This window comes from Bos mutus, chromosome 24, assembly GCF_027580195.1.
Source record: "Bos mutus isolate GX-2022 chromosome 24, NWIPB_WYAK_1.1, whole genome shotgun sequence".
In the NCBI taxonomy this organism is placed as follows: domain Eukaryota; kingdom Metazoa; phylum Chordata; class Mammalia; order Artiodactyla; family Bovidae; genus Bos; species Bos mutus.
Window position 1 is genome coordinate 46,066,640 of NC_091640.1, and position 22,727 is coordinate 46,089,366.

At 40.8% G+C, this 22,727-nt stretch overlaps 1 protein-coding gene across 5 annotated transcripts in view; it reads left to right on the forward strand.

The window, feature by feature from the left end:
• Positions 1 to 22,727, forward strand: part of ARK2N (arkadia (RNF111) N-terminal like PKA signaling regulator 2N) — an 85,619-nt gene that overhangs the window by 58,670 nt on the left and 4,222 nt on the right. For 2 of the 5 annotated variants that reach the window (XM_070361847.1, XM_070361852.1), the window contains one exon: positions 12,351 to 12,477. In XM_070361847.1, coding sequence (XP_070217948.1) covers positions 12,351 to 12,477 — 127 coding nt within the window. Of the gene's footprint in view, positions 1 to 12,350; positions 12,478 to 12,782; positions 13,569 to 16,697; positions 16,766 to 22,727 lie in introns of those variants that run through there. The other 3 variants (XM_070361848.1, XM_070361849.1, XM_070361851.1) reach the window with 3 other exon arrangements.

The window sequence follows — 22,727 nt, forward strand, 5'->3', positions numbered from 1 at the left end:
CTACCCCTCCTTCTCTGATGGTATAATATGCATGTGTCCTGGCAGCTCTTTTCCTTGCTTAGGAAAGCAGGCCAACTAGAAACATCTAACATTAGATGATTGCGGCTATCCAGGATGTCCTTTATAACTGAAAAGATTTGGGGTAGCATGTCATTTGTATTTACTAATCAGAAGAAAGCAAAAATGAGTATCTAAGACAATAATTGTAGGCATAGGTAAATTTCAGTAGACATCTTGAGTTAAAAATGCCTAACATATGTAAAAATCAGCCAGATGACCTGATACTGTCTCCCCACCCCACCCCCAAACCCCCCCAGCCCTCCCCACCCAACCACCACCAGTGGATTCCCTCACTTAACTCTGAACAGGGAGTGACCTTGCAGTCCGCCCTGTGGACTGTCCACTGAAGTACCGCACTGTTGTTCTGCCTCTTGTGCAGTGTCCCTGTTAATTTCTCTACACTAGTTCTCATTTTGTCTTTTCCAACTCTGCAGTTGCTGTCTCTCAGGAAAATCTTTCTCCCTGTCTTGCATTGTTTATCTTGGTTCTGTGATGATTCTTAAGAGTGATGTTTTATTCTCTAAGAAACCTATTGCTGTTACCTTTGAAAACCTTGCACAATGCCTCCAAGTCTCCTTCAGTATGTTCCCCAAACCTCTTTCTTCCAACATTCTTTCTAATTTAAACCTTTTTCTAAAAGTACTAGTGTTTTTAGAAAATTTTAAGAAAAGAGGTAGAGGGGATTGAGAGACAGACTTCTTACATACTGTGTATTTTCGTTATTGTTATAGAGGTATTTTAGTTTTCTAGTTAACTTATAAATTCCATTGATTTAATAACTACCTAGAATATTATTTTTATGGGAAATGAGTTGTGTGTTACAAAAATAGCAGTGGGCTATGATTTAGAACTTTATTTATATTGAAGTTCTTAGGAAGTAAAAGACAATTCTACAGATCATTGTCATTAATTCATTTCATAATCCTCAATTAGAACTAAATAAAAAAGTTTCTCTTTATTTGTTGAGCTTCCGATTAATTTATTGTGACTAATTTTGGAACAGGACCTCGATTTAGTTTTAACTCTGTTGTGACTGCTAACTGCCTACCTTGGACAAGGTGATTCTCCTCTGGATTTCAGTTTTTATTTGTATAAACACTTGCTTTGCCCAACAAGTGTCTTTTAAGTGTTTATTAATATGTATTGTGTATATATTGTAACATTAAATGCAGTCTGGTTGGTAAATGTAGACCACTTTATTGTGAATTGTTAGGAAAAATATGAACAGTTACTGTTTGTTTTTTTTTGCTTTTCATAGAGAGTTTTAATATTAGCTTGAACTCTTTTGAATTGTTAATATTTGAGTTTCTGATCTACAACCAATTTAGCAGTTTAATATGAATTAACCTAACAGTGCAGCATTTGGGCGTCTTACCATATCATTAAAGTCACCAGCATTGGTGGGGGTGGGGAAGCTTCACATTTTCAGGTTCAGGTAATTGTTAGCTTGATCCTTTAAAACCACCTTAGCCTTTGGTGCTTAGCTCTAAATTCTAAGAAAGAAAACATGACAGAAGTATTTGATGAGGGAAACACGCATGACTTCCTTCCTCTATTCTTCTCTCTCCACTCCAGCACTGCCTTGAAATTGATATTTAATATTTGGTATTCCTGTGTATTCCTTCGTAGTTTTACTGCATTTGCTTTGTATCTGTAAACAAGCATGTTTTAATACTAAGTAGTATTACATAGAAGGTAATCATTTGCCACTTGCTTTTGTTTTAGTTCAACATGTTGTGAAGTTTGTTCTTGTTAAGTACTGCTGTAGTCCATTCACTTTTCACTGCTGTTTAGTATTCCAGCACATGCATATATGACAGTAGACGTACCCATTCTCTTCTTGAACATTTATGATGCTATTTGAAATGATGCTACCATTAACATTTCCTGTACGTGTCTTTTGGTACATGTGTGATAATTTCGCTAGGATGTAATATATCAAGAAAGCACATGTACGTATTGGGCCATAAATCGTGTAGATTTTTGTGTATCATAGGACATGGACATCACTGTTCAACAGATCCCCATGGTATTTTCTTATGAAGCCATTTACTGATCGTTCAAAGTCTTTTTTTTTTTTTTTAATCTGACATGCAGGTATGTGAGTAATGTATTTGTGTGTGTACTCAGTCATATCCAACTCTGCAACCTCGTGGAATGTAGCCTGCCCGGCTCCTCTGTCCATGGAATTTTCTAGGCAAGAACACTGCAGTGGGTTGCCATTGTTGTCTCCAGGGGATCTTCCCAACTCAGGGATTAAACCCAAGTCCCTTGCGTCTCCTGCATTGTCAGGTGGATTCTTTACCATTTATTAATACCCTCTGGTCTTGATGTAATTGTCATAGTGGGAACCTGTTTTGTGAATTTGAATATACTTAATGTATCATAACAAAATGTTCATAGAATTTATGCTTCATTGCCAGTTTATAGTTTTGAGATTTGGACTATTAGTATCAATTAGATCATCTTTCTTGTGTTTGGAGTTTAAGATAAATGTAGTGGTTAATCATAGTCTTCCTTCTCTCCCTCCCAATAAAATAAAAGCCAGTCACTGAGTTAGACTGTTGAGTGTCTCTGTACACTGTACACTGCATTGGTTGCTCAGTCATGTCTGACTCTTTGTGACCCCGTGGACTGTTAGCCTGCCAGGTTCCTCTGTCCATGGGGCTCTTCAGGCAAGAATACTGGAGTGGATTGCCATTTTCTTTTCCAGGGTATCTACCCCACCCGGTGATTGAACTGTGTCTCCCACATTGCAGGCAGATTCTTTACCATCTGAGCCAGCCGCTTAGGATGGATACTCAGTGTCTAATTAATAGCAACATTTCAGACCAGGTCTACAGCCCTCCATTTAGAATCACATAAGTAATCATTAAGTGGCTTGTAGCATGTCTCTTTTTCTAAGCAACTAGATGTTCTAGTGGAGAAGCTAATGGCAACCCACTCTGGTGTTCTTACCTGGCAAATCCCATGGATGGAGGAGCCTGGTAGGCTGCAGTCCATGGGGTCTCTGGGAGTCAGACACGACTGAGCGACTTCACTTTCACTTTTCACTTTCATGCATCAGAGAAGGAAATGGCAACCCACTCCAGTGTTCTTGCCTGGAGAATCCCAGGGATGGGGGAGCCTGGTGGGCTGCTGTCTCTGGGGTCGCACAGAGTCGGACACGACTGAAGCGACTTAGCAGCAGCAGCAGCAGATGTTCTAGTATGCAAAATAGTTTTTACTGTTTAGTTTTAGTTTCAACCAAGGCAAAAGAGTTGAAATTAGGAAAGCCACTGATCAAGAAAAGACCTAAAATTTCCTTTTCAGCTCTTGCCATAGGTTTACTTTTTCTCATTGATGCTAGAATTAAATAGTGTAGTGGGTGGCAGCCTCCTGTGAGCAAACAGCTGGATTTTGAACAAGCAGCCTCTTATGGACTGTGTGACCTCACGTAAGTTATGCAAAGCCTCAGTTTTCCTTGTCAAAACTGAGATAAAACTAGTATCTACCCTCAAAGGTTATTAACGTGAAAATTCTTAAAGACATTGGAGTACCAGACCCCCTTACCTGCCTCCTGAGAAACCTGTGTGCAGGTCAAGAAGCAACAGTTAGAACTAGACATGGAACAACCGACTGTTCTCAAGTTGGGAAAGGAGTACGCCAAGGCTGTATTATTGTCACCCTGAGAATTTAACCTCTATGCAGAGTACATCATGCGAAATGCTGGGCTGGATGAAGCATAAGCTGGAATCAAGATTTCTGGGAGAAATACTAATAACCTCATATATGCAGATGATACCACCCAAACAGCAGAAAGCAAAGAGGAACTAAAGAGCCTTTTGATGAGGGTGAAAGAGAAGAGTAAAAAAGCTGGCTTAAAACTCAACATTTAAAAACTAAGATCATGGCATCTGATCCCATCACATTATGGCAAATAGATGGGGAAAAAGTGGAAACAGTGACAGACTTTATTTTCTTGGGCTCCAGAATCACTGTGGATGGTGACTGCAGCCATGAAATTAAGACATTTGTTCCTTGGAAGAAAAGCTATGATAGACCTAGACAGCATATTAAAAAGCAGAAACATCACTTTGCTAACAAAGGTCTGTGTAGTCAGAGCTATAGTTTTTCTAGTAGTCATGTACAGATGTGAGAGTTGGACCATAAAGAAAGCTGAGTGCTGAAGAATTGATGCTTTTGAACTGTGGTGCTGGAGTCCCTTGGATTGCAAGGAGATCAAAGCAGTCAATTGTAAAGGAGGTAACTCTCAATGTTCATTGGAAAGAGTTGAAGGCTCATTCACTGTAAATGTAGATGAGGCCAAGAGAGGCTGAAGTCTGAAGTACTCTTGGTATAATCATTACACTAAACTAATTTAGAGGTCCCCCTGCCTCGGAAATTAAAAATTCTAAACAAATCTCATTTTTTCCATCAGCCTTCTTTTTAAGAAGGTGGCTTATGAACATTCTCTCCATCCTTGAAATTGGGCTGGTAATCTTGATTTGTCCATAGTACAAGCTTAGTTGTAGTGAAGAGAAAAAAAATCTTGGGTTTCCTGTTCTTAGAGTAGGGCTTTTAATAATCAGACCAGAATGACCATGTTTCTGTTGTTAGCACTTTAAAATCATTGTATCGAGTCTTGTGAAGGAGATTTTGTTTAGCTGCTACATGTGGACTAAGAAACCTAAGATTTTAGGTTTCTAATCTCCTTTTCTACCACTTTTTAAAGTTGTTTTTAATACTTTTGTTGAAAAAGCTCAACACAAGGTAATGATTTGCTTCTTTTAAAACTCTATGAGTACTTAAGATAGTAACCTTTTTTATACTTAACATTCCACTGTCACCACTATGTAATAATTTTATATACTGCAAATAGGCTTACGACTAGTTCTCATTAGATAGCTGATTTAAAAAGAAAATATTTGCCCTGATAATTTAGTTACTGCCTTTCGTGGTCTACTTTCTGACTTATTTATGTGTTGAAAAGGTCTGTAGTAGGAGGACAGAAATTTAGAATTAGTTTTCTCATGAAATGAAAGAAGTTATCTTTTCAAAAAGCTACACAAACAAAGAACTACACAGAGACAGCCAGCTGCCACAATAACTAAATATACATCTTCTGCTTTATTTTCAGTCAAATACATGGTAATTGTGATATTTACGCTTTTTGTGCAGAGCTTATTCTAGAATAGGAAGAGATTACTACGACCGACAGTATTTGAAGAACCTCGTGCATCTTTGACTCACTTGTGTGTGATTTAGGCCCTGCTCTGCTGTTGGATTCCTTTGAGGTCTAGGGGCATTGGTTGGGGCCATGTAGGTGTGACCCGAAGGCCAGAGAGTGTTCACCTCTGCGCAAGAGCTTCCAGAGGAATGTTCGACTTTCTGAAGAGGGTAACGTTGAGAGAAAAGGACTGATTGTTCTGGCTCTGAAATAGAGGAGTGGATGCATTCCTGACTTACTGGAGAATGCCATGGGGTCTCTTGTAGAGCATGGCGCCCCACAGACTTGGTGTGTGGCACATTTTATTTAAAGGCTCTGAGAGGAAATGTGGCAGAATACTCACATCATTAGTTCAGAGTTGTTAACGCTCACCAGGAAATTTGTTTGTATCCTCCCACCAACCCCACCGCACCCTCTGGCCCTGTTTTGTCTTAAACTGACTTTTGGACCAAGCAATAAAGAACATGGGTGCATTGAGGTGTCAGAATCATAGGCCTGCAGGGGAGGCAGCATTTTCAAGAAAGTCATGTTTCCACAAGGAGGCAAAGAGAAAGTTCAGTGCCTTTTTCCATAGAGCTGGCATTCCATAGGGCAGTGGAAAACTTGTAGGAAGGTGAGTGGTAGGTGGCTAGAGCAAAGGAGAATAACAGTTGAGTAGGGGACAAGACCGGAGAAGGCAATGGCAACCCACTCCAGTACTCTTGCCTGGAAAATCCCATGGACGGAGGAGCCTGGTGGGCTACAGTCCATGGGGTCGTTAGCAGTCGGACACGACTGAGCGACTTCACTTCCACTTTTCATTTTCATGCATTGGAGAAGGAAATGGCAACCCACTCCAGTACTCTTGCCTGGAGAATCCCAGGGATGGAGGAGCCTGGTAGGCTGCCGCCTATGGGGTCGCACAGAGTCAGACAAGACCGAAGTGACTTAGCAGCAGCAGCAGCAGGGGACAAGACTGGAGGATGGCATAGTGACCCACTCCAGTTTTCTTGGCTGGAGAACCCATGGACAGAGGAGCCTGACGGGCTGCAGTCCATAGGGTCGCAGAGTCGGACACAACTGAAGCCACTCACCACACATGCACACAGGGGACAAGACAGTCAGATGGGCGGCCCCAGACGGTTGAATTTTGTGAGTGGGCAGGAGGGTAGAAGTACATTTTACTTCTCATAACCATTGGTTTCCCTCTTACCTCCTCCTAATGCTTTCTCCTTTTGCTTAGCTATACTTACACTGCTCCTTCCTGCTACGCTATTCCTCTACCTTATCAGACCCATCACACAGTCCTTTTTCAGCTCCCCCTAGTTGCATCTTTCTTTCTCTGTCTAGTTTGTTCAGCCCAACTCTCCTTTGCTGATATCCTCAGCTCCTTATATAGTTGACTTTCTTGTACTCAGCTGGCCAAGTCTGATCCCTGGATGCATACTTTAGAGCCTTTATCCATGCTGGAGAAAGTCAGATAGTTGAAAAGTTGAGGGTCGTATTAACTTCCTGATTTGCAGCCTCACCTTGGCTCTCCTTTCCTTAGGCATCATTCTTTCTTCACAGTGGCTGGCTCACTTTTCTGAACCTACTCAAAACTGACTTTGCTCTCCTACTCACACCTGTGCTCTGCAGATGGCCCTCTGCATTCTTTACAGATGAAGATCACCTCAGCTTTCTGCCATCAAAACTGTTTGCTCTCTGCCTTTTTTCTAGATATGGCCGGTAAAAATAACTATATACACGTACACATCCCCCTCCTGCAAACCCGTGTTCCTCTTGGTGCCATCTATTGCCGTTTCCTCCACAGCCAGATGTCTTCAAATGTGTCTGCTCCTTCTCCCCTTCTGTTCTTCTCCAGCTGGCTTTGCTGCAATAGCTTCAGTCCCATCATTCCTCTGAGGTTCCCCTGGCCAGGGTTGTGTATGGTCATCTTATCACCTGTTCTATTGGGCTATACTTAGTCCCTCCTCTTATTGTGTCTCTCTGTTGGGCATTGTAGGCACTTCTGAGAAATGTTCTCTTTATGGTGCCCTGGCTTCGTATCTTCAGGTTTTCTGTCTCTTGGTTGACCTTGGTGAGCACCTCTTCCTGTGCCCATCCCTTAATTATTGGTTTTTGTCAGGGTTCTGTTTTAGGCCCCCTTCATTCCTCTGGATGAACTTTATCTTCTCCGCTATTGGGAGGACTTACCTATTATTTCCTCTCTAGACTGATGACCTGAGCTTTAGAACAGTAGTAACTTCAACTGCCTGTTTTCAGCATCTCAGAAGCATATCATCATCATGCTCTAAGCAGCCACCCTCAACATGTCCGTTGGTGCACTGAATGCCACCAGTTACCTACATCAGAAACCTTGGCGTCAGTTTTTCCTTTGCCTAATTTCCAAGATTACTCACTGTTTGTTCTTACAGAAATACAGACTGTTCCTCCTTTTGTTTCTTTCCTGGTTCTGCTGCTGCTGCTGCTAAGTCACTTCAGTCGTGTCCGACTCTGTGCGACCCCATAGACGGCAGCCCACCAGGCTCCCCCGTCCCTGGGGTTTTCCAGGCAAGAACACTGGAGTGGGTTGCCATTTCCTTCTCCAATGCATGAAAGTGAAAGGTGAAAGTGAAGTTGCTCAGTCGTGTCCGACTCTTAGCGACCCCATGGACTGCAGCCTACCAGGCTCCTCCATCCATGGGATTTTCCAGGCAAGAGTACTGGAGTGGGGTGCGTTTGCCTTCTCCGTTTCCTGGTTCAGCCATAGCCATTTCTCACCCCGGAAACTGTAGCAGTCTAACTGGTTTCCTTGCCTCTAATATTTCTTGTCCCGCTACTGGTTCTGTTTCCATACTTGAAAAAATTTTAAATTCAAAATCCGATCATGTCACTCCTCTGCTGAAATCCTTCATTGGTTTCCTACTTTTCAAGGTCAAGTCAAGACTCCTTACCCATGATCTGACCTCTGCTGACTTTACCAGCTCATTTCTCATTACTTTTTTTTTTTTAACTACCATTACCCCAGATCTCACCCTAAAGGGTGATTTTCTGCCCTGAAGGGCTACACAGTGTTCCTTGTGCTGCTTTCCTTCACCTGGGCCTGCTCTTCCCTGCGGGCTCAGTGTCCTTGATTGTTCTCCAGTCTAGGAATGGTCCTTTTCTCTGTGCATGCAGGGCATTCTTTGCCTCCCTCTCCGACTAGTTTTCAAACCATAATACCAGCGGACTGGTTTTTGTATATCCTTGATTATCCTCAATTATATCCTTGACTATATTGTAAGCTTGCTGAGGGTGTAAACTGTGCCTCCCTCATTCGTTCCCTGGAGCAGTCCTAGCACTGAGCGCAGTGCATTTGTTGTTGTTCATTCGCTTAGTCGTGTCCAGCTCTTTTGTGACCGTGTGGACGGTAGCCCACCAGGCTTCTCTGTTCATGGGATTTTCCAAGCAATAATACTGGTGTGGGTTGGCATTTCCATCTCCAGGGATCTTCCTGACCCAGGGATTGAACCCATGTCTTCTGCTTCGCTAGCAGATTCTTAACCACTGAGCCACCTGGGAAGCCCAAACACAGTGCATGCTGCTGCTAAGTCGCTTCAGTCGTGTCCAACTCTGTGCGACCCCATAGACGGCAGCCCACCAGGCTCCCCCGTCCCTGGGATTCTCCAGGCACGAACACTGGAGTGCGTTGCCATTTCCTTCTCCAATGCATGAAAGTGAAAAGTGAAAGTGAAGTCGCTCAGTTGTGTCCGACTCTTTGCGACCCCATGGACTGCAGCCCACCAGGCTCCTCCGTCCATGGGATTTTCCAGGCAAGAGTACTGGAGTGGGGTGCCATATCATGTCATAAATAAATGTTTACTTTAGAAATAAATAGATGAAGTATACTGTTAGAGCTGCGCACAGCAAGTCTACTTGAAATATTGACTGTGGAAAAGCTGAAGTTTTAGAGAAAAGGGAGACTGTCAATTTGTATTTCTCCCGAGCAGTGCAGTTGGAACTATGTGCATGACAGCAGTCTGACTACAGCATTGAAGTAGAAATGAGACAAAAGACTTTGCCACAAACAAAGTAGTGGGGTCAGAGCAAGAATATCGGTTTACCAAATCCAGGCTTAACCAAATTCCACTTAAGCAACCACCCTAGATTTAACAAAACTGGGTTTGTCTGGTGGATGTCACCTCTGTACGCTTGTAGACTTCAACATCACTGCTGATACCACACACAATCCTATCTGTTCTTTAATATAGATAGGATTAACAAGCCTGTGTGCTGTGTGTTCAGACACTCAGTTGTGTCCAACTCTTTGCAAACCCCATGGATTGTAGCCTGTCAGGCTCCTCTGTCCATGGAATTCTCCCAGCAAGAACACTAGAGTGGGGTGCAATTTCCTTTTCCAGGGGATCTTTCTGATCCAAGGATCAAACCTCTGTCTCTTCCATCTCCTGCACTTGCAGGGCGGGTTCCTTACCACTAGCACCACCTGGGAAGCCCACTGACAAGCCTGTGCAGACTGTAATACAATTTCAGTCACTGGTTGTATCTAGAAGACTTGAATCTTCTGTTTTCTCATTTATGCATCAGTTTCAATTGAAGAAAAAAAGGTAAAAATAATATTAAAGAATTGTAAAAAAGACCCACAATCACATTCAAATTCCTTTACTTTTCATAGCTTTTAACCAGCACATACATATTTTTAGTGTTATATGTAACTCTCTGGGTGTTATACATATATTTTCCCCAAGTTTCTACATAGCAATCTGGTGAGTATCATTTGACATCATGACTCTGCTTATTTAAAGTGTATTCTATAAGGCTAAATTCTCAGAGGTGGGATTATAGGGTCAGAGGATATAAATTATAAGTCTTTTTTGCTTGTGGGACTATCCAAAATTTTCAAAAAGGATTACACTACAAGTTTGCAGGAGTGTGAAACTACAAGGTTTGTCTTGACCTTGAAGCATAGATATGAGTAAGGTGAGAAGGGAAGAGAGAGTTGTATATATAAAATCTTATTTATATTGGTTTAGTTGACCTAAAGATCCTCTTGATGAGGGTGAAAGAGGAGAGTGAAAAAACTAGCCAAAAACTCAACATGAAAAAAAAAGAAAAAAAGGCTAAGATCATGGCATCCAGTCCCATCACTTCATGGCAAATAGAAAGGGAAAAAGTGGACCTAGTGACAAATTTTATTTTCTTGGGCTCCAGAGTCACTGTTCAGTGACTGCAGCTGTGAAGTTTAAAGCTACTTGCTCCTTGGAAGGAAACTATGACGAACCTAGACAGCATGTTAAAAAGCAGAGACATTACTTTGCCAACAAAGGTCTGTCTAGTCAAAGCTGTGGTTTTTCCAGTAGTCGTGTATGGATGTGAGAGTTGGACCACAAGGAAGGCTGAGCACCGGAGAATTGATGCTTTCGAAATACGGTGCTGGAGAAGACTTGAGAGTCCCTTGAACTGCAAGGCGTTGAGTCAGTCCTAAAGGAAATCAACTCTGAATATTCATTGGAAGGACTGATGCTGATGCTCCAGTTCTTTGGCCATCTGATGCACAGAGGCAACTCACTGGAAAAGACCCTGATGGTGGGAAAGATTGAAAGCAAAAGCAGAAGGGGGCAGCAGCAGATGAGATGATTAGACAGCATCATCAACCCAGTGGACATGAATTCGAGCAAACTCTGGGAGATAGTGAAGGACAAAGGAGCCTGGTGTGCTGCAGTCCATGGAATCTCAAAGAGTCAGACATGACTTAGTGACTGAATAATAACAACAGTTGTTGGAATTTTTTTTTTAAATAGGGAGAAATAATTTTGTATCAGATGACAATATATTTAAATAAAAATACATCTTTAAAGAGTAAATGAAAATTTATACCTGTTGCAACTCTGTTTATTCCATGTTTACTCTTAGACATTCTGAAATTCATCCTTCTAAGTCAGAACATTCAAGAGCTGAATAAATAGGTTTTTAACTCTTTGTCTCTTTTTTTTTTTTTTTTGGCTGTGACATGCAGGATCTTAGTTCTCCCAACTAGGTATTGAACCTGTAACCCCTGCATTGGAAGCGCGAAATCCTGTCTAACCAGAGGAGCGCTGAGGAATCCCTCTGAATTTTAACTCTTTTTAGAATTGTTTACACAGCTGTGTACTTTGGTGCTATGCCATTAACCTGTATTGAGAGTCAGTTCTATTAAACTCATGTTTAGTGTTGGAAAATGTGTTTTATTGCACCATGGAATAGATGCTTTGTGAAGATCTTTGTGAGAAAGTCCTTATAGGCTCCAGTGCTTTCCAGGGTGAAGCACTGTGTGGTGCTTTCTGTCTAATGAGGAGTGTCAACAACGTACAGGTTATATATTTCAGTTTCTCAGGGCAAAAATTACTATTTGCTTCTAGTCTCCCCTTTAGATGCTGTTTTGGGTTCAGGTCCCCCCTCCCCCCTCCCCCTGCACCCTCATCAGTGATAGTGCAGAGTCTTAACCACTGGACTGCCAGGGAATTCCCTTGGGCTTGATTTTGTCAAATCTGGATTCCTGGAGAGAAAATTGTTAAAATTGTTTAAAATTGAGAGAAAATTATTAAATCTTTTGTAAGGGTTCCCAATGTAACTATGATATTAATAATTCTTTTCTTTACTCCATTTGTGCCTTTGAGCTTGTTTGGTTTAGAATTTTGTTATATTAAAATGATAAGCAGTAGAGAACCCCTTTGACCTGAGTGGAGACAAACCTACCTGCAGGTCATTTAAAATCAGAGTAGAATTTAATGCAAAAAGCATCACAAAATAGAGTATTAATGCAGTTTATATATACCTGCATTTATATACACAAACTTGTCAGAATACTCTAGAATTTTTTCTCCTAAGGAATGGCAGTAGAAAGCAAGAGAATTAGAGTTCTTACTTTTATGTACTTCTGTTGTTTGAACATTCTTTTAACAATCAGTATGTATTGTTTAGTTTTTTTAATTTGACGTGGTAACAATTTCATGGAGGCAAGCTTTTATCAGGGTACTCTGTTTCAGTGATTAAACTGAGAGGAGAAATCCATCAGTGCGATGTTTCTGCTGCTCTTAAGGAATCAAAATATAGTGCTTAGTTTTTTCTCCCCTTTCTCTCTCAGGTCATTTGGATCCAGGATTCCTAGCAAGTGAGAAAACATCTGCTGGCAATGCACCACTCAATGAAGAAATTAATATTGCCTCTTCAGATAGTGAAGTGGAGATTGTGGGGGTTCAGGAACATGCAAGGTAGGAAATTAATTAGAAGAAAATGGTATGGCATGCCATGGCATGGCTGGCATGAATGTTGGGAGCTATTTCTCAGCTTCCTGTAGTTTAAGAAATACATTTTGATTATAGACACTTGATGGGCTTCAGAATGTATTGCAGATTGTCTTATATCAGAAACATCTTGGCCACACATGTATGTGAACCAGAACTAATGTTTTTCTCTTATTTTTAGCAAATGGCTAGATGGCTTAACAGATTTTTCTGTTACGGCAGAAGTATCTCCATACTAACCCCCTTCTCACCCATATTTTCTTGCCTTTCAGTTTATCTTGAAATATATCAGGAACAAATAATTGGAAAATCTGCATTTGACATCACACCTCTTCTTAGAGCACCTCTCCTTATCTTCCGGAAAAGTTACAAGTTACTTTAGTCAGTTCCTAACAGTATATTTCTGGTGATGTTCATGTGATTTAGGGCATCTTGTTTCTTAGGAATTAAAAAAGCCGTAAGACATTGAATTAGTGTGCAGTAGTATAAAAATAATTTTGTGAAGTTTATCATTTTTTAAGATAAGAGAGAGCAAACTGTAGCCCATGGACCACGTCTGGCCTGCTGCATCTTTTTATATGGACCTCAAGCTGCGAATTGTTTCTACGTTTTCAAATGGTTGGGGGAAAAAATCAAGACATGTTTTGATGTGAAAAAATTAAATGAAATTCAAATACAATTTATTTATCCATAAATAAAGTTTTGTTTGAACAGACCATGCTTATTTACTTACATATTGTCTATTTTACAGTCCATTGGCAGAATTGCGAAGTTTCTTCAGACACCTTAGGGTCCACAGAGCCAAAGATATTTATTGTCTAGCTCTTTGCAAAAAAAATTTACTGACTCTTCCTTTAAGATATGGTCCTAAGAATTAGTTGCAGCCCTGTCAGAGATATACCTGAGGAACATTTAACACACACGTACAAAACAAAACCTCGTCTTTGGAAAAATCTGTATTCTCTGTAGTGAACAATTTTTCTCCTGTGCCACAAGAGTTACGATTTTGTGATTTCCTCAAGTTGGTATACAAGATAGTATCTTGCCTTATTTTTAGATCTGATTTTGATCTTTGGTTAGCAAGATAATAAAACATTCACCAGCACTGATTTCTTCTGTTGACTTATTTAAAAGGTGGATTTAGGAGTGGAGAAGTGGGGGCACAAAAAACACATGCACATAAATTGAGGAATACTTTTTCTAATGAGAACCGATTTTAGTTTCTGAAAGGATTTTTTAGTTAAACAATTGGGGCTTTAAGGGTGTAGAGTTAAGTTGTAATTTATCAAGCCATCTCCCCTTAAGTGGCTAATTCTCCATCAGAACACTTTCCCTTCTATCTTGTATTCATGCCCTAAGTCTGTCTGCTTAGCTGCTTCCTTTTTTCTCGTCTTTTTAAATGGTTATTTCCCCCTATTCTGGTGGAAAGACTTTCATTCTTTACCTTTCCTTTACCTCATACTTTCTTCTCTTCCTTAATAAAAAACTCTTTCCTGTTATATTTTCTTTCATTTTCTCATGTTATTTCCTTCCAGCTGACTTCATCTGACTTCTTCAGATGAAGTAGAACTCCAGATTTCTTCCTTTAGCATACATTTGTCATTATTTTATTTCAGCACTGTATAAATATAAAAGACGTTATTAGACTTTAAGCCCCATGTCAAGATCTTCTAGAATATGATAATATTTTCCATTCCCAACTCTGTACCATAAAACTTATTCTGCCTATTGACTGATAGATTGATGTAGGTTAATTATCTTCTGTTGTGCCAGGAGCACATTATCCAGTTACCAACTTCCTCTTGACTTACTATTCAAATTTTAATTCAATGTTACTCATGTGTTCCTACTTAAGTAGGAAAGAATAGGTCATGACCTGTGTTGTCTATTTAAGTTCTTGCTCATTCTGAGACATATCACTTGGTCAGTTCAGTTCAGTCGCTCAGTCGTGTCCGACTCTTTGCGACCCCATGAATCACAGCACACCAGGCCTCCCTGTCCGTCACCAACTCCCGGAGTTCACTCAGACTCACGTCCATCGAGTCAGTGATGCCATCCAGCTATCTCATCCTCTGTCGTCCCCTTCTCCTCCTGACCTCAATCCCTCCCAGCATCAGAGTCTTTTCCAATGAGTCAACTCTTTGCATGAGGTGGCCAAGGTACTGGAGTTTCAGCTTTAGCATCATTCCTTCCAAAGAAATCCCAGGGCTGATCTCCTTCAGAATGGACTGGTTGGATCTCCTTGAAGTCCAAGGGACTCTCAAGAGTCTTCTCCAACACCATAGGTCAAAAGCATCAATTCTTAGTCACTCAGCCTTCTTTACAGTCCAACTCTCACATCCATACATGACCACAGGAAAAACCATAGCCTTGACTAGCCGGACCTTTGTTGGCAAAGTAATATCTCTGCTTTTGAATATGCTATCTAGGTTGGTTATAACTTTCCTTCCAAGGAGTAAGCGTCTTTTAATTTCATGGCTGCAGTCACCATCTAGTGATTTTGGAGCCCAGAAAAATAAAGTCTGACACTGTTTCCACTGTTTCCCCATCTGTTTGCCATGAAGTGATGGGACCAGATGCCATGATCTTCGTTTTCCAAATGTTGAGCTTTAAGCCAACTTTTTCACTCTCCCACTTTCACTTTCATCAAGAGGCTTTTGAGTTCCTCTTCACTTTCTGCCATAAGGGTGGTGTCATCTGCATATCTGAGGTTACTGATATTTCTCCTGGCAATCTTGATTCCGGCTTGTGTTTCTTCCAGCCCAGTGCTTCTCATGATGTACTCTGCATAGAAGTTAAATAAGCAGGGTGACAATATACAGCCTTGACATACTCCTTTTCCTATTTGGAACCAGTCTGTTGTTCCATGTCCAGTTCTAACTGTTGCTTCCTGACCTGCATACAGATTTCTCAAGAGGCAGATCAGGTGGTCTGGTATTCCCATCTCTTTCAGAATTTTCCACAGTTTATTGTGATCCACACAGTCAAAGGCTTTGGCATAGTCAATAAAGCAGAAATAGATGTTTTTCTGGAACTCTCTTGCTTTTTCCATGATCCAGCAGATGTTGGCAATTTGATCTCTGGTTCCTCTGCCTTTTCTAAAACCAGCTTGAACATCAGGAAGTTCACGGTTCACGTATTAACTCCTGCCAATTCTCCCTTCTTTATTGTTTCTTTGTGCCTAGAAATGTTACAGATGCTACTCTTCTTTTCATGGATTTCCCCAGTGGCTCAGCGGTAAAGACTCTGCCTGCAGTGGGGGAGACACGGGTTCAATCCCTGGGTCAGGAAGGTCCCATGGAGGAGGGCATGACAACCCGCTCCAGTATTTTTTGCCTGGAGAATCCTGGAGTCTGGTGGGCTACAGTCAATAGGGTTGCAGAGTCAGACAGGACTCAAGTGACTGAGCACGCACACCTTTCTTTTCAGATTCTTTGTTTAACTTTCCTTTCATAATGAAATCTTCAGCTTCTTTTCCTACCAATATTTTTGTTATCTGTAGTTAAAATTATATTATTTCTGTTAGAACTTGTAGATTTAAATTCTAAGTTGCTCTCACCTTCAGTACACACACACACTCAAAGATTTAGTAGACCCTTCTCTGAACTTGCTACAGTCTTTTATTCAGATTGTCATTTTACTCTATGAACAGACATACTTATTTCAGTCTTAACTAAGCCAAATGACTTTGGGTACCTTTTAAATAACATGCTATAACATTACTTTTGAGGACTTTTTCTTACCAGGCTCTGAAATATAAAGATGTGTTTTTGTTCTTCAAATTCTGATCTTTTAGTTTGAGTCCTGGGGAAATCATATCTTAGCAGTAACAGCTTTATCTTAAAATCTCGGTGTTGGTTAATAACTGTCCATACAATGGAAGATGGGTAGGGTTGACAAATTCTATTGAGTACTTTGAATGGACTCTTTCATCATTATGAGGGGATCTCTTATTTTGGCCCTTGGTCTAGGAATGAGTAGAATCTCACTGACTGTTGTGCCTTTCTCAAAAATTTTCCAGCAGTTTTATTTAGAAGAAGCCTGATAGTCTTTCAAACATTGAGGTTAAAAAGCTGAGAAGCAAGTTGGGGGGTGGGGGGTGGGGGAGTGAGAGGCTTTCTTATTGGTTGCTTCAAAATTGCCCCTTTAGCTGGCTGTATCTCATCTGAAATTTGTTTCTTTTACAGGTCTAGGGTTGCAGTTATGAAGTATTGATGGGCTTCTGGCAGGGTTATCGCTTGGAAGAAGGTTTTAGGTTTTGATCCACATCTTTGTGTTCTAATTGGATTTTTTGCATGCATAGATGTTTGTTTGGATTTAGTTGTCCTTTTCTTGTTTTTCCTTTTGGTATTCTACCTTGTGGGCTTTCTGAGAGCTTTAAAAAAAAAAAAAACTCAGACTTCGTTCTTGAGTTGTTCTCTTTGAGATTGTGGTTGTTCTGACTTGCATTGGATACCATTTTTCCATATTGGAAACATTCTGTTTTGTTGACCTTTGCACTCAGTAATTCTGGTTATGACTTGTCTTTTTTTTTTTTTCCCAATAAACAGTCATTTTTCTTTTCTTGCATGCTAACATCTTTCCCTGCTCTTTCATTTTAGATTTTGACATATCCCTTAGCTTACGTGTTTCTTCTAGTTATAGGCTAGAAAGCATGCTTTCTTAACTTGAATGCATCTTTTATGGCTGCCTTGGATTGCTGTGATGAACTCTTGTCGTTGTCTACATGTCATTTCTAGGTGTTATTTTTGGACAGTCCAGTTTTATAAGGTGCTGTTTGCTAGTGAGATGGGAACTTCTCTAAAATCTCTGGTTCTTCTGCACCCACTTAATTTTGCCATAAGTTTTAAGTTATGACCGTCTTGCCAATATTTTTCTTTATCCTTTGACCTTTTTCCTTCTTTCCTTCTGCCAGCCTCATTGGTAATTCCCCTAGGAAGATAAATGCGTGTAGCATGGGTCTTTATGCCATGAAACTGTGTTGGAACAGTTCTTTCAGTACTTGTTCTCTGAAGCTTTTATGAATAATCAGACTCTTATCTCCTTTCACAAACATGGTCCTGTGGGCATTGGTTAATGTTGATTCACCCGTCAGCAGAAGAATTAGTGTGAGAAGGCTTTTGCATTTAAGACTGATTGAATCCTAGAACCACTTGCTAACATTAACCCTAAAAAAGGAAGGGGGATGGGTGAGCATTTCCCTGAAGCTACAAGGATTCACTCCACCTTCAGTTCAGAAAAATAAGTAGGAATGTTATCTAAGAGGTCACCTTCAGGATCTGTAAATGAGAGCAAAAAATGATTGATTTTTAATGTTGTTTTCTTAGAATAGTAAGTTAACTGTATCAACAGCTGATCATCAGAGCCTGCCCTCTTTCTGTGTTTTTCTTCCTTTCTACTCCAAAGTCTGTCCTTTATTGGTTTTAGTGTATGAAGAGCAGGAAATTATTATATCAAAACTTATTGTTTATAAATAGTGGATTGGTGGGGGAAATGGAAGTGAGGCCTAAGCAGTTTTTCTTGGCTGTAAGACACAAAATGCGACTCATTTTATAGACCTGTTGCCAGTCATATGCAGAGTAAATGCTTTGTGAGGAAAAAGCTTGTGTCTGCACTAGAATTTGATTAGACCAATTGTAAAACAGATGAGTATATTCCCACCCCATATCTTTCATAATAGAAAAAGGATATGTGCTAATACATGGAACTGTTTTGTGTTAGTTAACCTTCCAAAATTTTGAGCTTCTCACATCCTTGTTTTTTAAAAAATGTATTTTTATTATTTATTTGGCTGCACCAGGTCTTAGTCCCTGCCTGAGGGTCTAGTTCCCTGCCCAGGGATCAAGCCTGGGCTCCCTGCACTTGGAGGGTGGAGCCCCAGCCTCTGGACCGCCGGGGAGGTCCCTCACACGAGCCTCCTTTATAGGGCCTCTCTGGGGTTAATAACAGTTGTTGTGGTCCCATTTCTTCCTGCATTTTTTTTTCCTTTTTATCTAAGGTATTCTGTAAAGTACCATCTTATAAAATAGAGCTTGACCTTTTTCCCCCTGTACTTAAAAAAATGTGTTAAAAGTCTTGTTCTATCCTCATCCATCTCCTGGCTACCATTTTATTTAAGGTGGTTGAGGTCTTAAATCATAAAAATTTTTTTGAATGTTTTTTTGGCTTATAACACACAGAGAAAGGCTATAAGTTTGCATTCTAGCTTTTGTACCCATACCCAAGTAACCATCATTCAGAACAAGAAACAGAAGTCCCCCTGTGCCACTTCTTAATTATAGCTTCCCCTGTCCCCCACCTTGTCCCCGTAACTACTATCCTGGCTTCTAACAGGATAGTTTGCCTATATTCAGAATCTTATTAACATTCCTGACAGATGCCTCAGCAATTACTTAAATGTTTACAAGGCAGATTATTCTGTTTTGTGTAGTCATGACCATTCAAAACTTGCCTTCTAGAAAACGATTGTTGGTTCTTACTGTGCTCTCAAGATTGTGTACATGGAGGAGCTGCCTTCCATGGTGATTCTCCCTTCTTTGGCGGCTGCCCTTCAGTTGCAGTTAATAGGAGACAGGGAAGTTTTTGACTAAAGAAAGGATCATCACATTCTCTGGAGAATCTAAACTTTTGAAGAGAAACAGAGTACGAGGGTTGGTTGGTGTTACTGTTCAGTCACTAAGTCGTTTCCAGCTGTTTGCGACCCCATGGACTGCAGCGCAGCAGTTTCCCCTGTCCTTCACTGCCTCCCAGAGTTTGCTCAGATTCATGTCCATTAAGTCAGTGATGCTACCCAACTATCTCATCCTCTGCCCCCCTCTTTTCCTTTTGCCTTCAGTCTTTCCCAGCATCAGGGTCTTTTCCAAGAGTTGGCTCTTCACATTAGGTGACCAAAGTGTTGGAGCTTCAGCTTCAGCCCTTCCAATGAATTCAGGATTGATTTCCTTTAGGATTGACTTGTTTGAGACTTCACCAGCACCATGATTTGGAAGCATCAGTTCTTCAGTGCTCAGGCTTCTTTCTGGTCCAACTCTTCACATCCATTCATGACTACTGGAGAAACCATAGCTTTGACTAGACACACCGTGGTGGGCATACTGATGTCTCTACTTTTTAATGTGCTATCTAGGTTTGTCATTGCTTTCCTTCCAAGAAACAAGTGTCTTTTAATTCCATGGCCGCAGTCACTGTCCACCTTGATTTTGGAGCGAAAGAAAATAACACCTGTCACTGCTTCTACTTTTTTCCCTTCTGTTTGCCATGAAGTGATGTTTCTTTGAGGTGCTCAAGTAAAGGTGACTTCTAATAAATTTTCTTTTTTGCTTAAAGTAGCCCAATTTGTTTTCCAGTAACTGGAGCTATTTATGACGTAACTACAGAAGTGGTTTAGTTTATATAGCTGAAGAAATGCCTTCTCTCCTCATTATTTTTCCTTCAACCTTTCCTCATTAATAAATATCCTCTCTAAACCTCTCACTCTCCTACTCTAGACACTTTCTAGAATCTGCTTTGCTTTTTATTGTATTATTCCTAGGGGCTAAGCAGTCTTCTTACAATAAAACATAGTGTATAATACTTCAGGTGCAGTCTGGGAAAGACATGGTTATTTAGTTGGAAATAAACTCCCCAGAGGAGACCTACTTTTGTTCTTGTTCCATGCTTTACTTTCTTAAGACCCTGGGAAGTTGTCTTTTGGTCTTGGTTTTCTCTTCTGTAAAATGGGAAGATTGGATTAGGTCCTTTTTAAAGCCACTCCTTGATGTCCTGATGTTACATGGTGTGATTATTTTAGGAGCAGTGCAAAGTAATAGTTGGGAGTAAATACTGCTTTTATTTCAGAATTATTTCTTGCAGTTCTGTCAGAGATTACATTGACTTTTTTTGGTAGCTCTTCATTCCCTGATTTTTCTAAGTTTCCAGCCAGCTTTTACTTCAATTACTGCTTGTATAAATGAGCATTTGAACTGTTGAAGAACTTTATATTTTTTAATTGTTGGTCTGGGCTTGTCTTTGCACCCTGCTGACTCTTTTGTATTTTGCCTTACCCAGTTTAATACACACCTTTGTTAAGTGGCAACATTATGTTGTGGAAAGCACTGGACCAGAAATCAGACTTGGTCTGAAGTTCTCTTGCCTACACTTTCGAACAGTGTGACCCTGAACAAGTCATGTAATCTCTTAAATCCTCAGTTTCCCTGTCAGAGGATGGATGATGGCTTCCAATACTTCATGGGTCTGTTGGGTGTGTCACATGTGGAGAAACTACTTAATAATTGTGGTATTCTGTTGTCATCAGTCATCAAAACCATTTCTTGAAAATGTTGAATGGACTCCTTTGACTGACTTTCTTCCATGACTACTTGGTCATTTAATCTCAGTGTATTTAAAGAGTGGACAGATTTGGATTAGACTTTGGGTTTTTGTGTGTCTTATTTTAATGCTTTTCACTAGCTACTCTGAAAATATGGTGGCCTCTGGGTTAGTAGCTGCTTGACTCATTTCTGGAAAGATGATGGCCGTCTGATAACTATAACAAGTCCACATTCTACCCCTACTCTGGCCGCAAGGGATCTGTTTTTTGGCACCTCTCTTGGGAAGGGAGTCCTTTTCAGGCTGGACTTTGTAGAAGCTGGGCCTCTTTCTGTGATCTTAAGGATCCTCAGGGGCAGTTCTATAGCTAAACTTTGTGTGTGCATGCGCGCTCAGTCTCTCAGTCATGTCCAACTCTTTGGGACCTTATGAACTATGGCCCACCAGTCTCCTGTGTCTGTGGGATTCTCCTGGCAAGGATACTGGAATGGGTTGCTATTTCTTTGTCCAGGGGGTCTTAACCCAACCAGAGATCGAACCCACATCTCCTGTGTGTCCTACATTGGCAGGCACATTCTTTATCACTGAGCCACCTGAGAAGGCCAAATTCAAACTGAAACACCATCAGTCCTCCTGCTTCTAAGCCTTCAGACTCAGATGAAACTACACCATTGGCTCTCATGGGCCTCCAGCTTACTGACTGCAGACCTTGGAACCTCTCAGCCGCCATGAATTCCTTATAATAAACTTTGTCCATTGTTACTCTAATGTTTCTTTTGAACCTAGAGGTGCAGGTGGCATGGAATAGAAATTGGAGTTCTGAATAAGCATCACTCATTGTATACAGGTTGTCAGAACAGCTGCTTGCGATCCACTGTAGTAGTTTGTGTGGTTAGAATCATGCCACTTGCCCCTTCTCACGGGTGCTGCGTAGTGACGGGTCTTATAGTTGAGATGGGAAGGCATAAGGAGCAGTGATAGCTTGTGCTGCTTGCCTTCCTCTCGTTTGAATCAAAACTTACTCCATGGCTCATCCTGGAGGTTCATGGTTCTATCATTTGACTGGAATGTGCAATTCAATCTGGAGGTATTTCTGAAACAGTTCTCTCCCAGTTGGTGAACTTTGAGACATGTCAGCTTGGCAGTTCTGACACTCTTATAGAACACTTCTAGAGAATCTAAGCTAAGTACTTCAGCCTTGTTATTTTCACTGAACTAAAGCATAAGTGTTTGTGATGCACTAGCCAGGTTTTTCTGTTGTCACCTTCAAGATGAGGAAAATTGGTCTTTAATTCATGTTGTTGTTGTTTAGTCGCTAAGTTGTATCTAACTCTTTGTGACCCCACGGACTATAGCCTGCCAGGCTCCTCTGTCCCTGAGGTTTCCCAGGCAAGAATACTGGCGTGCGTTGCCATTTCCTTCTCCAGGGGATCTTCCCAACTCTGGGATCAAACCCACGTCTCCTGCATTGGCAGGCAGATTGACCACTGAGCCACCAGGGAATCCTCTTTAACTCATGACCTAGTACGTATATAGACATTTAAAAATCTAATCTGTAAAAGGGGTTTTACTGTTAACTGTTTTTGAAAGTAGTATTAACAAATATGTCACAGAACTTACTTTAAGAACAGATTCCACCTGTATTTCTTATTGTTTCATTTGCTCAGACTAATTGGGCATCTTAATTTTGCTTGGAATTTATATGCTGCCCTATCCTGAAGATTCCAGAGATATAAATGAATTCAGAGAAACAACATCTAGTCCATCAGTAATAGATCTAGATATAACTCAGGAGCTTGTGACTGAGGCAAGGCTTTTGGCATTTCTTAGGCTATACTGAGAGAGGCAGGGAGACAGACAGACAGACAGACAAACATAGAAGAAAGGAGGAAAAGGGGGAAGGATATTGG